General features: G+C 42.3%; 1 protein-coding gene across 1 annotated transcript in view; it reads left to right on the top strand.

Annotated features, from left to right (window-relative positions):
• LOC144497764 (uncharacterized) overlaps positions 1–14,624 on the top strand; it is a 214,950-nt gene that overhangs the window by 118,354 nt on the left and 81,972 nt on the right. The window contains exon 8 of the mRNA XM_078219203.1: positions 6,223–6,276. Within this exon, the coding sequence (XP_078075329.1) occupies positions 6,223–6,276 (54 nt within the window). The remainder of the gene's footprint in view (positions 1–6,222; positions 6,277–14,624) is intronic.

Here is a 14,624-nt window from a genome sequence, read left to right as displayed (position 1 = left end):
ATGTAGTCTGTTGGTAAACCCAGTACAACCTCTTCAAGGAACTGTATTCTCTGAACACCCATCATGGTTGAGATCAGAGAAATCTGTCCGTGTTATAGTTGGGAATTTCAAGTTGCTTATTTAATAGCTTTCACTGCTCATCGTCCACTTTCCTTTCAGCTGTTTATCACAACTGTTACAGTGCAGGATTGGCACAATGCAGTCCATTTGACCTATCATATCTGCAGCAGCTCTCTGAGTGAATAATTCACCTGTTGCCATTCTCTTCTCCCTGTAACCCTGCACATTCTTCCTTTTCAGATAACAGGCTAATTTCCTTTTGAATTTCTCAACTAAACCTGCCTCTGCCACACTCTCAAGCAGTACATTCAAGACCTTAATCAGTCAATGCATGAGAAAGTTTTTTTCTCATGTCGCTTTTGCTTCTTTTTCCAAATACTCTAAACCTGTGCCCTCTTGTCCTCGATCATTTCAGAAGTGGGAACAGTTTCTTCCTTTCTGTCCTGTAATGATCCCTCCCAACTTTGAATACTTCTATCTAATTTCCTCTCGGTCTTCTCTTGTGACAAGGCTTCCACCAGCAAGTGGTGATCATGACAGAGAGTTTCGAGGAGGGGGACCTCATTGGCTCCATTGGGCACCTCCATGCAGTGCGCAGGGTCTTTGGGCAGTCTAAAACTAGCATGGGCCTCAATTGAGTGGAAGGCTGGAGGAGAGCAGGTGCCTGGAAGAGCCAGACAATACAAAGGTCAAAGAGAGCGGGGGTGTGGAGAGCTCTATGCGAGCTGACCCTCAGAGAGCAGCAGCGCAGAAAACACAGGGAACTGGAGATTTCAGGAGCATGGAAAGTAAGGGAAGCCTGAGGGAACCCAAGCCTGGTTAGAGCGTGAGCCCACAGTACAGGAGCTCAGAAGGATAAGAAGTTATAAGAGAATGGGAGTCTGGCGACCGGGGGACCCAGAACGAATATGAGTGTGGAGAAAGTGGGAGACTGCAGAGATCTGGAGATTGTGGAAGCTCAGTGAGCACAGGAGCCTGGAAAGATCGAGAGCCTGGAGAGAAATGAAATACAGAAGGGAGCCTGCAGAGTATTTGAGGCTGGAGAGATTGGGAGTACAAGGAAAACAAGTGACCAGTACAGCAGCAAGGAGCAGGAGCTCAGGACTTGTGAGTTGCAGCATGGTCAGAGCTAAGGCCATCAATCAGACAACTCAAAGCTTCTGACGGTGGCTAGAGAACCAGGAAGTTGGAGATCTTGTCGGACTGAGTGGGAAGTATCCATGAGTTCGAGAAGCCCCAAAGTGAAGAAGATTCCCCTTGGTTCTGGGAAACAAGGTAATCCTGTTCATGTGCTCACAGAAAGTTAGCAGTAAGAGCGCCAACAACAGAACTCTGCTATCCAAGTGGTGGATCAGGCGTGTTGGTCATGAATATTCATTGTAAACAGTCTATTTCTCTAAGTTAATCTTTTCCATTCATGTTTATAAAGGCTTCATGTCAATGGGATAAAAGGTCTCGGTTTTATAACCTTTGTGCAGTCTACATGCTCGAATCCCATGTTACGTGAGGAAGGTAGTCTCAACTTTTCCAATCTATCTTCATTGCTGAAGTTCCTCATCCCTGGAAGCACTCTTGTGAATCGTTTCTGCACTCTCTCCAATGCTTTCACATCCTATCAGCAGTGTCCTAAATTGGATGCAATATTCCAGTTGAGGCCAAACTGGATATTTCAACTGAACCTATATATTTAGAAAGAATTTAAGCCTTCCAAAGCACACGATAATTTAAAATAGACAGTCTGTGACATATTAACCATTTAACATTGAATGTCACCAGCACTAACAGTAATGATACATTTACAGAAGATACTTAAAGAAATGATGAGCAGGATATTACTCATGTTTCAAACTCCTCCACTGTGGTAAACATTTCCCACTTTTTTGTGCTTGAGTTGTGAAAATAACTATCAAAATAAAATCACCACTGTCATAACTCTCTCAGGATACCTTTCTATACTACAACTAAGACAGAGTCATGATTCCATCTTCATAATTTATTAACAACGTGCCCTATCACTTTTAGCTGCCTGGCATGTCTGTTCTTAATGGCAGATTGAAGTTTCAGAATAACTGTTGGGTAGGTGAGATCAATGCAAGGTGAAATCTTATAGAATATATTTCTAAGAGATTGTCGGTCATCGGTATCCTTCCATTTATTTAGGATAGTAAACATGCAACAAATCCTTTGGGGATGAAAGAGTTTCATAAAGTTCACTTTTGCTGATGGCTGAAGAGACATGAAAAGCAGGTTCTACCAGAAGTGCTGTCCATGTGGTGGCTATCAGGTGCTGTTGTTTTCCTAATGTCCAGTGGTGTAGTCATGACCACAGATCGTCACTGTGGTGCACGCTAAACCACAGGTGATGTCAGCATTTCCCTCTGTCATTGGCTCGTGCTTCTCCGGTATGAGATATTTAGGGTTTGCAAACAACCTTGAAGCAGGGCTTTGAGCGACTAACTGGTCTTATGGCTCCAACTATTTTGCCATGCAGAAAATTCTTGGGAACACATCTGTCTTCCATTCTGTTAATGTGTCTCAACCACCAATAAGTGCCAGCATATTTGAGAGATTTGCCTTTGAGAGGACTGTCACATTTGTAACTTTTAGGCATGTAAAACTTTACTGTTTTTAGAGTACTACAATTATGAATAATAAGGCAATCACCAATGTGATTTTGTTAAGATTATAAGAATAATAGCAGGTCAGTTTCTAATTAAAATTGATTCAGTTATTAAAATTAAATTTTAGAGAACCATATTATACTGATATTTTTGTGATTGCTTTCAATTATATAATGTTTAAGTATGAATCCTGCAAGTCATAGAGTCATAGAGGTTTACAGCATGGAAACAGGCCCTTCAGCCTAACTTGTCCATGCTGCCCAGTTTTTACCACTAAGCTAATCGCAATTGTCCGCGTTCGGCCCATTTCCCTCTTAACCCATATTACCCATGTAACTGTCTAAATGCTTTTTAAAAGGCAAAATTGTACCCGCCTCTACTACTGCATCTGGCAGCTCTTTCCAGACATTCACCATCCTCTGTGTGAAAAAATTGTCCCTCTGGATCTTTTTATATCTCTCCCCTCTCACCTGAAACCTATGCCCTCTAGTTTTAGACTCCCCTACATTTGGGAAAAGACGTTGACTATCTACCTTATCTATGCCCCTCATTATTTTATAGACCTCGATAATATCACTCCTAAGTCTCCTATGCTCCAGGGAAAAAAGTCCCAGGCTGTCCAGCCTATCCTCATAACACAAGCCATCAAGTCCCAGTAGCATCCTAGCAACTCTTTTCTGCACTCTTTCTAGTTTAATAATATCCTTTCTATAATAGGGTGACCAGAATTGTACACAGTATTTCAAGTGTGGCCTCACTAATGTCTTGTACAACTTCACAAGACGTCCCAACTCCTGTATTCAATGTTCTGACCAATGAATCCAAGCATGCCGAATGCCTTCTTCACCACTCTGTCCACCTGTGACTCCACTTTCAAGGAGCTATGAACCTGTATCCGGAGATCTCTGTTCTATAACTCTCCCCAACGCCCTACCATTAACTGAGTAGGTTATGTCCCGATTCAATCTACCAAAATGCATCACCTCACATTTATCTAAATTAAACTCCATCTGCCATTCATCGGCCCCCTGGCCCAATTGATCAAGATCCCATTGCAATCCTAGATAACCTTCTTCACTGTCCACTATGCCACCAATCTTGGTGTCATCTGCAAACTTTCTAACCATTCCTCCTAAATTCTCATCCAAATCATTAATATAAATAACAAATAACAGTGGACCCAGCACCGATCCCTGAGGCTGGTCACAGGCCTCCAGTTTGAAAAACAACCCTCCACAACCACCCTCTGTCTTCTGTCGTCAAACCAATTTTGTATCCAATTGGCTACCTCACCCTGGATCCCGTGAGATTTAACTTTATGCAACAACCTACCATGTGGTACCTAGTCAAAGGCCTTGCTAGAGTCCATGTAGACAACATCGACTGCACTGCCCTCATCGACCTTCTTGATTACCCTATCAAAAAATTCACTCAAATTCGTGAGACATGATTTTCCACTCACAAAGCCATGCTGACTGTCCCTAATCAGTCCTTGCCTCACCAAATGCCTGTAGATCTTGTCTCTCAGAATACCTTCTAACTTACATAATACAGACGTTAGGCTCACTGGTCTGTAGTTCCCAGGCTTTTTCCTGCAGTCCTTCTTAAACAAAGGCACAACATTTGCTACTCTCCAATCTTCAGGCACCTCACCATGTGATGTGGCATAATGTGTTAGTGCATCAGGACGCTGTACAAAGTGGTTGGTCTGAGATCTGGGATTCTTCCAGCCTTCTGCGCAGCTCTGGCTGGGAGACTCAAGCAGAGGCTGTTTCACGGGGTCCCCACTGGGTGGCACGGCTTCTGCGATCTCCCAGTGCTGGATTTCTAGCGCCGTCAGCTCTGTGCCAGAAATCAGCACGCAGATGAATAATGCATTCAAATTAGCTTCTCCCTACCATTTTAATCTCAATAGTGGGCCGTGACTGTAGTCTCCAGGCCAGCTAGCCTCTTCCCCCACCCCCAAGGAATATTTCACTCCAGTTGTGTTTAATATAGCTCCCCACTTGCGGGAAGCTGGCAGCCTGACCCCGCTGGAGTGAACGGGGGCTGGGGGGGGGGCGGAGGCTGGCTATCAAGGCCCCTCCAAGGGTTGGACACTGGGGGGATGCCCTCTGGGCCCTGCCACCTTGGCAGTGCCAGCCTGCGCCCCCTATCACTGCCCAAAGGGGAAAGTGGCAATGGCAAGGGGCACCTTAGCACTGCCCATCAGGCATTGGGCAGTGCCAAGGGAGCAGGGCCTATTGGGGGTGGGGCCTCTGGGGTCGATCATTGGGGTGGGGCGTTCCCATTGCCACTCTGCATTTGGGCTGAGTGACAGAGGGAGGGAGGCCAGCGATTAGGACTGGCCATCGGGCTGAGGGGGTGGTGTCAGACTGCTGTAGGGGGTCGGGGCTGCAGCGGGGGAGGGGGGGCATCGGGAGATCAGTGGGGGGAGCTAATTGAGGCGGGCAGAGGGGGGGAGGGTCGAGGCGAGCCCGGACACGTTCAGGGGGCCAGCAATTGGACCCAGGGGTGTCTTACGGACAGCAGGGGTTGCAGGGCTGGCCAGCAATCAGGAGGCCGGCAGATAGAGGCCACTGCGCATGTGCTAATCTCGGCGCTGACAGACCAGCGCAGTGGTTCGCTCAGCGCTATGCTGCCGGCCTCTCCAGCAGGAATAGGCCCCACCCACTGATTTCTGGAGTGATTCACATTAGGGCACTCTGAGAGTGTGGGAGATTCATTTTGAAACTCCCACTGAAAAACACCAGCGTGATTTACTCGTTTGTATGCAAATCCGACACTTAGAATTTTTGGGGGAGAATCACCCCCTGATGTTCCCCACTCTGTTGAGATCCTGATCTGAGCCATCTCACTTTGATAGGCACTGTGTAGAGAATTGTTTCATTGTTACTGCGAGTGAACAAATATTAGCCAGAAAATTATCCCAAGCTTTCCTCATATAAACGTTTCAGAGGATCAATGCTGCAGGTCACCTGGTTAGAGTTTAAAATAAGTGGCTGTTTATATCCTATTCTTTTAACACCTGATGATTCAAAATGCTTATTAGAATCAAAGTATTATACTAAGCAAAAATCTTTGAGTGATAACTGCGTACTTTTTCCCCTATATTGTCCCATTATTTCTCACCTAAAGACTAGAGGTGGTCATACAATTTTCTCCAGGTGGAAAACAGGGCATAAAATCTAGTCCCATGCAATGTTCCTCCTTTTTGATCATTTCTAAATAATCTGTAAAATTGGAACATTTTGTTATGAACCAGTGAATTGTGTCTACAGTACATGCTGCAGATTAGATTATTAGAGTCCTTGAGAATGCTATAGCAATGGTGTGATTACCCCTGAGGCTACTTGGTGGATGTAGCATTTTATTCCAGGAATGACATGTCTGGCTACACCATTACCTTTTGATAACGTTGAAGCCTTTATGGAATCAACTGTTTTTCTTTGAAACCATCAAAAATTACATGGTTCCATAAGAGTGTTGTGACAGTATATGATTGTTCACTCGAATATGTGTTTTCTAATTGTACACACAGGTTCCCACAAGTCAGCAGAAGGAAGGTGTTTATGATGTGCCAAAAAGCCAACCAGTGAGTCAAATCTGGATCTTTCTATCCCGTGCTTTGTATCACTGATTTTTTAATATTATTAAGTTTATGTTAAAATATGCTGAATCTTCAATTCTGTTTTTCAAGTTAGATGCGTCACCTCACTGAGCTACTTTCATATATGTCTTTATCTAACCTCTGGTTGTAATGCTTAATGATTTGCCCTTGGCATCAATTTCCTCAATATGTGAAGATCTAATCTGCTACGCGTACCCTTGCGTATTCATCAATACCTTTCAGCATTATGCCCTGGCAACAAGAATCTAATCAGTTGTTTGGATAGTTTTAATTTGAATAGCTGAAGTAGCAATTAAAATGACCAGAAGCATTTATCTAATGTGATTGAGAACTGTGGTTTTTTGTCTACGATGAGGTAACATATCAGACAGAGCTGGTGGTGTTGTGGTAATGTCACTGGACTAGTAATCCAGAGGCCCAAGCTAATGCTCTGGGGACTATAGCAGCTGGTGAAGTTTGAATTCAATTAACAAAATCTGAGATATAAAGATAGTTTCACCGTGACACAAAACTATTATTGATCGTTACAAAAAAAATCCATCTGGCTCATTAATGTCCTTTAGAGAAGGAAATCTGCCGTCCTTATCCAGTGACTCCAAACTCATAGCAATATGGTTAACTCTTAAATTACCAGTTCAAGGGGAATTTTGAATGGGCAACAAATGTTAGCCTTGATGGTGACGCCCACATCCCATGAAAGGATTTTTAAAAAGGGTATAGGAATGCATATAGGAGTGCAATTATTAGTCAAGTACCTGTCATTCATTGCAGGTAAATTGGTTCACTGTTACTGTTGAATAATTATTACAACCTTGTTCATCTGCTTACTCTCTATGGTTACATTGGTGTAAATGCACATACATATAGGGTTGTGTCTTCATCACAACTATAATTACAATCTGTGAAATTATGATATTGGTGATAAGTAATGAGCAGTCAATGAATGAATGTATCATTGTGGATTGCAAGGAAATTGAGAATGGAGAAAAATAACTTAAGAAGGTATAACAATTATGTTCTATCATTGCTAAATTAAACATTCAATACCTCATCTTTGATATTATTGGTTTCCACATGGTTGCAAAATTCTCATACATTCAACAATATTCTACAGAGTATAACGTCTCTCTATACAATTACTACTCCAGTATCTGAAGGTCTTCGAGCTTCATTCATGAGACACGGTGCAAGAAAATATTTGTCTAATAAACTGTCTTTCTGTTAACTCTAACCTCCAATTCCCCTCCCCATCCTCTCTCTGTCACACACCCACACGCATGCACTCACAGGCACTTTGTTGCTTTAATCAATGATTATTGCACTTTTAATTTTCCTCCGTTGTTGCTCATCAGCTCCAAGTATCCCATTCTATATGTTCTTCCTTGTCGTTACATTTGATGGAAATATCAAATGGAGCGCATGGCGCATATAATTTGGTGAGATGTGTTCTCTGTGATCCTGTAATACCTATCTATCTGTGTAATTAAAAACGTTCATATAGTTGATGCCTGTAGTCCATGGGAAAAATGCCCATCGTACATCAATGTTATGGCTTAAAAACAAGAAAATAATTATTAACCGAATGAACGGAACAGTACTGAAGTAGAGGCTGGAATTTTATGGGGCCATTTTGAACGTGTTCAAAGGATGTTGGAGCAGTGGGGGGGTGGGAAGAGTTGGGGGGGCGGTGGTACTGGTGTGAGCTTATAATGAAGTGAAGGCCATAAAATCAGCACAGAAGATGTTGGATTGCAAGTTTTCATGTTGTTTCTGCATTTGATCGATAGTTGCTGATATAGAGTTTGGACTTTGCCCATTGATGGGGTAGGAATGTAATTAAGGCACTTAACTGGCCAATTGCCTGCAATTTTACAGCACATTTTGTATTTTATGAATGACACATCAGAACACAAGGCTTCAGACCTTTGCTGTGTTAAAAGAGGCAGCAAGCAAACGGGAGAGCAATGCTGGCTCTCTCCATGCAGCAGTCATTGAGAAAACCAGCATGGCATGCCAGGGAGGTGGAACAGTACTTGGACCAGAAGTCAAAGGCTGGAGTGGAGGAACAGCAGTTAGCACTGTAACAACTTGCAGCCAGGGTGCCAATGTGCCTTTGGGACTATGGCATTTGTTCAAAAGGAATGGAATTAAAATGGATTGTGGGGCCCTTTGGATGGAAGGCCTTGCATGAGGTGAGAGGCCACTTGATGTGGGACTCATTCACCCAGGCTTCGGTGCTCCATTAAGAAGGGTGAGAGAGAGCAGGAGGTCCAGGGACTGACCTTGCTGTCCATGGCACATTGGTGCATCAAGTAAGTATCTAATGACCTGTTCAAGAGGATCAGCAACTAGGTATGGTGCAGCACCAATCCAGTCATGTAGAGAGGACCATTAGATTGATGCTGAACTGTCCTAGGTGCAGATTGTGATCAACTGCTCTGCCATTCAATAAGATCATGGCTGATCTTTTTGTGGACTCAGTTCCACTTACCTACCCTTAGTTTCTTTACTGTTCAAAAATCTGTCGATCTTTGCCTTAAAAACGTTCAACGAGGTAGCCTCAACCCCTTCACTGGGCAGGGAATTCCACAGATTCACAACCCTTTGGGTGAAGAAGTTCCTCCTCAACTCGGTCCTAAATCTGCTCCCCCTTATTTTGAGGTTATATCCCCTAGTTCTAGTTTCACCCGCCAGTGGAAAAAACCTCCCTGCTTCTATCTTATCTATTCCCTTCATAATTTTATATATTTCTATAAGATTCCCCCCTCATTCTTCTAAATTCCAATGAGCATAATCCCAGTCTACTCAGTCTCCCCTTATAAGCCAACCCTCTCAACTCCAGAATCAAATTAATGAATCTCCTCTGCACCCCCTCCAGTGCCAGTACATCCTTTCTCAAGGAGACCAAAACTATACACAGTACTCCAGATGTAGCCTCACCAGCACCTTATACAGCTGCAACATTTATTTGCCTTCTCAATTAGCTGCTGCACCTGCAAACCAACTTTTTGCAATTCATGCACAAGGACACCCAGGTCCCTCTTCACAGCAGCATGCTGCAATTTTTTACCGTTTAAATAATAGTCCATTTTGCTGTTGTTCCTACCAAAATGGATGACCTCACATTTACCAACATTGTACTCCATCTGCCAGACCCTCGCCCACTCACTTAAACTATCTATATTCCTCTGCAGACTTTCAGCGTCCTCTGCACACTTTGCTCTACCACTCATCTCGGTGTCATCTGTGAACCTTGACACAATACACTTAGTCCCCATCTCCAAATCATCTTTGTAAATTGTAAACAATTGCGGCCCCAACACTAATCCCTGAAACATACCACTAGCCTCTGATCGCCAACCAGAAAAACACCCATTTATCCCCACTCTTTACTTTCTGTTAGTTAACCAATCCTCTATCCATGCTAATACATTACCCGTAACATTGTGCACCTTTATCTTATGCAGCAGCCTTTTGCATGGCATCTTGTTGAATGCTTTCTGGAAATCCAGATGCACGACATCCACCGGTTCCCTATTGTCCACCACGCATGTAATGCCCTCATGACTTACAAGGGAAATTAGAAACAGTATCAGATTCAAGGAAGAAGCATACAAATTGGCAAGAAAAAACAATAGGCCTGAAGATTGGGAGCAGTTTAATATTGAGTAAAGGAGGACCAAGTGATTGATTAAGAGAAGAAAAATAGAGTATGAAAGTAAGCTAGCGGGGAACATAAAAACTGACTGTAAAAGTTTCTATAGATATGTGAAGACAAAAAGATTGACAAAAACAAATGTAGGTCCTTTACAGTCAGAAATAGGAGAATTCATAATGGGGAATAAAGAAATGGCCGAGGAACTAAATTTGTACTTTGCTCAGTCTTCACAAAGGAAAACATGAATAATGTACCAGAAGTACTGAGAGAAACATGTTTTAGTGAGGAGCTGAAGGAAATCAGCATTAGTAGAGAAATGGTTTTGGGGAAATCGATGGGATTGAAGGTAGATAAATCTCCAGGTCCTGATAATCTTCATCCCAGAGTACTTAAGGAAGTGGCCCTAGAAATAATAGATCCATTGGTAGTTATTTTCCAAAATACTTTGGACTCTGGAAAATTTCCTACAGATTGGAGAATAGTTAATGTAAGCCCTCTATTCAAAAAGGGAGGTAGAGAGAAAATAGGGAACTATAGTCCAGTGAGCCTAACGCTGGTACTGGGGAAGTTGCTAGAGTCTATTATCAAGGATTTCCTTCATTGTGGAATGAAGGAGAGCTGGAATGGAGAAGTGGAAAAATAGAAGTGAAAAAGAAGGATGATAAAATGGAAATATGAGGTGAAATGAAATGGAATAAAATAAATGGAAATGAGGTGAAGGAAGAATTAAAACTAAGATTAGTTTCATTCCTAAGCAATCAAGATAGTAGGATCCAGCCAGCTTCAAACAGAGGTTCAATTATCAGTGGGAAGCTTTCATTACAAAATAGAATCCATTTCTCAAACATGAAACTACCTTACTCTTACAGAATGGTGGATCATTGGTGGAGATTGATGAACAACTAATCAAGATTGATAAGGTGTGCACCTCTCCCTAAATAGATTAGCTATTCAGCTTTATAGTGAAGGATAGTGGTTTGGAGGAAATGGTGAGCAAGATGTAGACTAGTTATGGACAATCTGAGAGTGTGTGCAGGATATTGAATAAAAATATCATTGAGATTGAGCCCATTAGAGGTTTATGGAAAGCAGGAAGGCAGGTAAAGTGGAACAGGAAGGTGAGGGGGGGGGGCAGTGGCAGGGGGGTGGCAGGCAGTAGAATCAGTTGTAGAATCAGCCTGGGTAGAAATAGGAAATAGCAAGGGAAAGAAATCCCTGGTGGGAGTAATCTGTACATCCCCAAACAATAGTTTTGCAGTGGCACTCAGAATAAACCAAGAAATACTGAGGGCTTGTGAGAAAGGTGTGACAATAATTATGGGCGATATTACCATGCACATTGACTGGAATAATCAAATTGGCCTTGAAGGAGAGTTCATTGAATGTATTAGAGATTTTTTTTGGAGTAATATGTTTTGGAACCAATCAGGGTGCATGCTATTCTGGATTTGGTGTTGTGCAATGAGGAGGAAATAATTAATGATCTCATAGTTAGGGATCCCCTAGGAAGTGATCATAGCATGCTGGCATTTCAAATTCAGTTTGAGGGCGAGAAACTGGAGTCCTACACTAGCATCCTGGATTTAAACAAAGGTAATTACTTAGGTATGAGGTCAGATCTGGCCCTAGTGGACTGGGCAGGAAGATTAAAAGGTAGGACAGTTGATGAACAGTGGCAGTTTTTTAAGGAGATATTCAAGTTCCAGGTTAATACCAGAGATGAGGGGTGTTGATTATGAGGAGAGACTGAGCAGATTGGGTTTGTACTCGTTGGAATTTAGAAGGCTGAGGGGGGATCTTATAGAGACCTATAAGATAATGAAGGGGCTGGATAGGGTAGAGGTGGAGAGATTCTTTCCACTTAGAAAGGAAGCTAGAACTAGAGGGCACAGCCTCAAAATAAAGGGGGGTCAGTTTAGGACAGAGTTGAGGAGGAACTTCTCTCAGAGGGTGGTGAATCTCTGGAATTCTCTGCCTATTGAAGTGATGGAGGCTACCTCGTTGAATATGTTTAAATCACGGATAGATGGATTCCTGATCGGTAATGGAATTAGGGGTTATAGGGATCAGGCGGGTAAGTGGAACTGATCCACTTCAGATCAGCCATGATCTTATTGAATGGTGGGGCAGGCTCGAGGGGCTAGATGGCCTACTCCTGCAACTATTTCTTATGTTCTTATGTTCTCCCAACTAAAATATATTTCAGATAGGAGGAAAGGTGGTAAGAGGGACAAAAGACTTTCATGGAAGTTAAGGATAACATAAAGACAAAAATGAAGGTATACCATATTGCAAAGGCCAGTGGCACAGTGGAAGATTGGGAAGCTTTTAAAGCTCAACAAAGGGTCAGTAAAAAAGTAATAAAAAGGACAAAGGTAAATTATGAAAGAAAACTAATGCAAAATATAAACATGGACAGCAAAAGCTTCTATAAGTATATAAAGAGGGAGGGAGTAGCTAAAGTTAATGTTGGTCCTTTGAAAAATGAAGCTGGGGAGTTAATAGTGGGAAATACAAAATGGCTGAGACACTAAATCAACATTTTTCCTCAGTTTTCAGGGAAGAGGACATGAGTATTATCCCAATAGTAACAGAAAATGCAATTGTTATGGAAAGGGAGGAATTAGAACTATCATCATCATTAGGGAAAAAGTAATGTGCAAACTATTGGGATTCAAGGCAGGCAGGTCCCCGGGACCTAATGGCTCTTCAAGGAAATGGCATCGCAGATAGTGGATCCATTGGTTACAATATTCCATAATTCCCTGGGTGCGGGAAAAGTTTCAGTGGATTGGAAAAATGCTAATACAATGCCCTTATTCAGAAAGGGAGGGAGGCAAAATGTGGGAAACTAAAGGCCAATTATTTTAACATCTGTTGTTGGAAAATTGTTAGAATCCGTTATAAAGGAAGTAATAACAGGACATTTAGAAAGTCAAAATGCAAGGGTAAATCGTGTTTGACTAATTTACTCGAGTTCTTTGAAGATGTAACAAGCCAGGTGGATAATGGGCATCCTATAGATGTATATCTGGACTTCCTTGATAAGGTGCCACACAAAAGGTTAATACACAAGGTTAGTTCACATGGGATTAGGGGTAATTTATTAGTTTGGATAGAGGATTGGCTAACCAATGGAAAGCAGAGAGTCGGGATAAATGGCTCTTTCTTGGGTTGGCAAGATGTATCTAGTGGGGTGCCACAGGGTTCGGTCCTTGGGCCCCAACTATTTACAATCTATATTAATGACGTGGATGCAGGGAGAGGTACAGGTACAGTGGCCAAATTTGCAGATGACACTAAAATAGGTGGGTTAGTAAGTTGCAAAAATGAAATAAGATATATGATTTAATTTGATTTATTATTGTCACGTATTGGAATACAGTGAAAAGTATTCTTTCTTGCGCACTACACAGACAAAACATATAATTCATAGAGTACATAGGGGAGAAGGAAAAGAAAGGGTGTAGAATATAATGTTACAGTCATAGCTAGGGTGCAGAGAAAGATCAGCTTAATATATGGTAGATCTATTCAAAGGCCTGATTGCAGCAGGGAAGAAGCTGTTCTTGAGTCTGGTATGTGATCTCAGACTTCTGTATCTTTTTTCTAATGGAAGAAGGTGGAAGAGAATACGTCCAGGGTGTGTGGGGTCCTTGATTATGCTGGCATTAGGGAAATGTTCGGCCCGTTATCCTAAAACTATGACCTCTTTTTCTAGATTGACCCACAAGAGGAAACATTCTCTCCATGTCTACTTTGTCAATCCCCCTTATCATCTTGTACACCTCAATTAGATCTCCTCTCATTCTTCTACACTTCAGGGAGTATAGGCCTAAACTGCTCAATCCCTCTCATCTCTGGGATCAATCTAGTGAATCTCCTCTGAACTGCCTCCAATGCAACTATATCCATCCTCAAGTAAGGGGACCAAAACTGTGCACAATATTCTAAATGTAGACAGAATTAATGGATGGGAGGTTGGTTTGCGTGATGGACTGGGCTACGTTCACAATCATTTATAGTTTCTTGTGGTCTTGGTCAGAGCAGGAGCCATACCCAGCTGTGACACATCTGGATATGCCGAATTTCCTTAGCCTCCTGAAAAGATAGAGGCATTGGTGGGCTTTCTTACCTATAGCTATTTACAAATGGATATGGATAGGTTACGTGAATGGGGCAAAATGTGGCAGATGGAGTTTAGCGTGGATAAGTGTGAGGTTATCTATTTTGATCAGAAAAATGCAAAGGCAAATTATTATCTAAATGGGGAGAAACTTCATAAGGCTTTAGTGCAGAGGGATCTGGGTGTTCTCGTGCATGAATCGCAGAAAATGAGTATGCAGGTACAGCTGATAATAAGGAAGGCAAATGGAACCTTGGCATTTATTGCTAAAAGAATAGAATATAATTTTAGTGAAGTGTAGCTGCTACCATACAAAGCATTAGTGAGACTACATTTAGAATATTGTGCACAGTTTTGGTCCCCTTACTTGAGGATGGATATAGTTGCATTGGAGGCAGTTCAGAGGAGATTCACTAGATTGATCCCAGAGATGAGAGGGATTGAGCAGTTTAGGCCTATACTCCCTGAAGTGTAGAAGAATGAGAGGAGATCTAATTGAGGTGTACAAGATGATAAGGGGGATTGACA

This window comes from Mustelus asterias, chromosome 8, assembly GCF_964213995.1.
Source record: "Mustelus asterias chromosome 8, sMusAst1.hap1.1, whole genome shotgun sequence".
Classification (NCBI taxonomy): Eukaryota; Metazoa; Chordata; class Chondrichthyes; order Carcharhiniformes; family Triakidae; genus Mustelus; species Mustelus asterias.
This window is presented reverse-complemented; position numbering and strand designations above follow the sequence as displayed.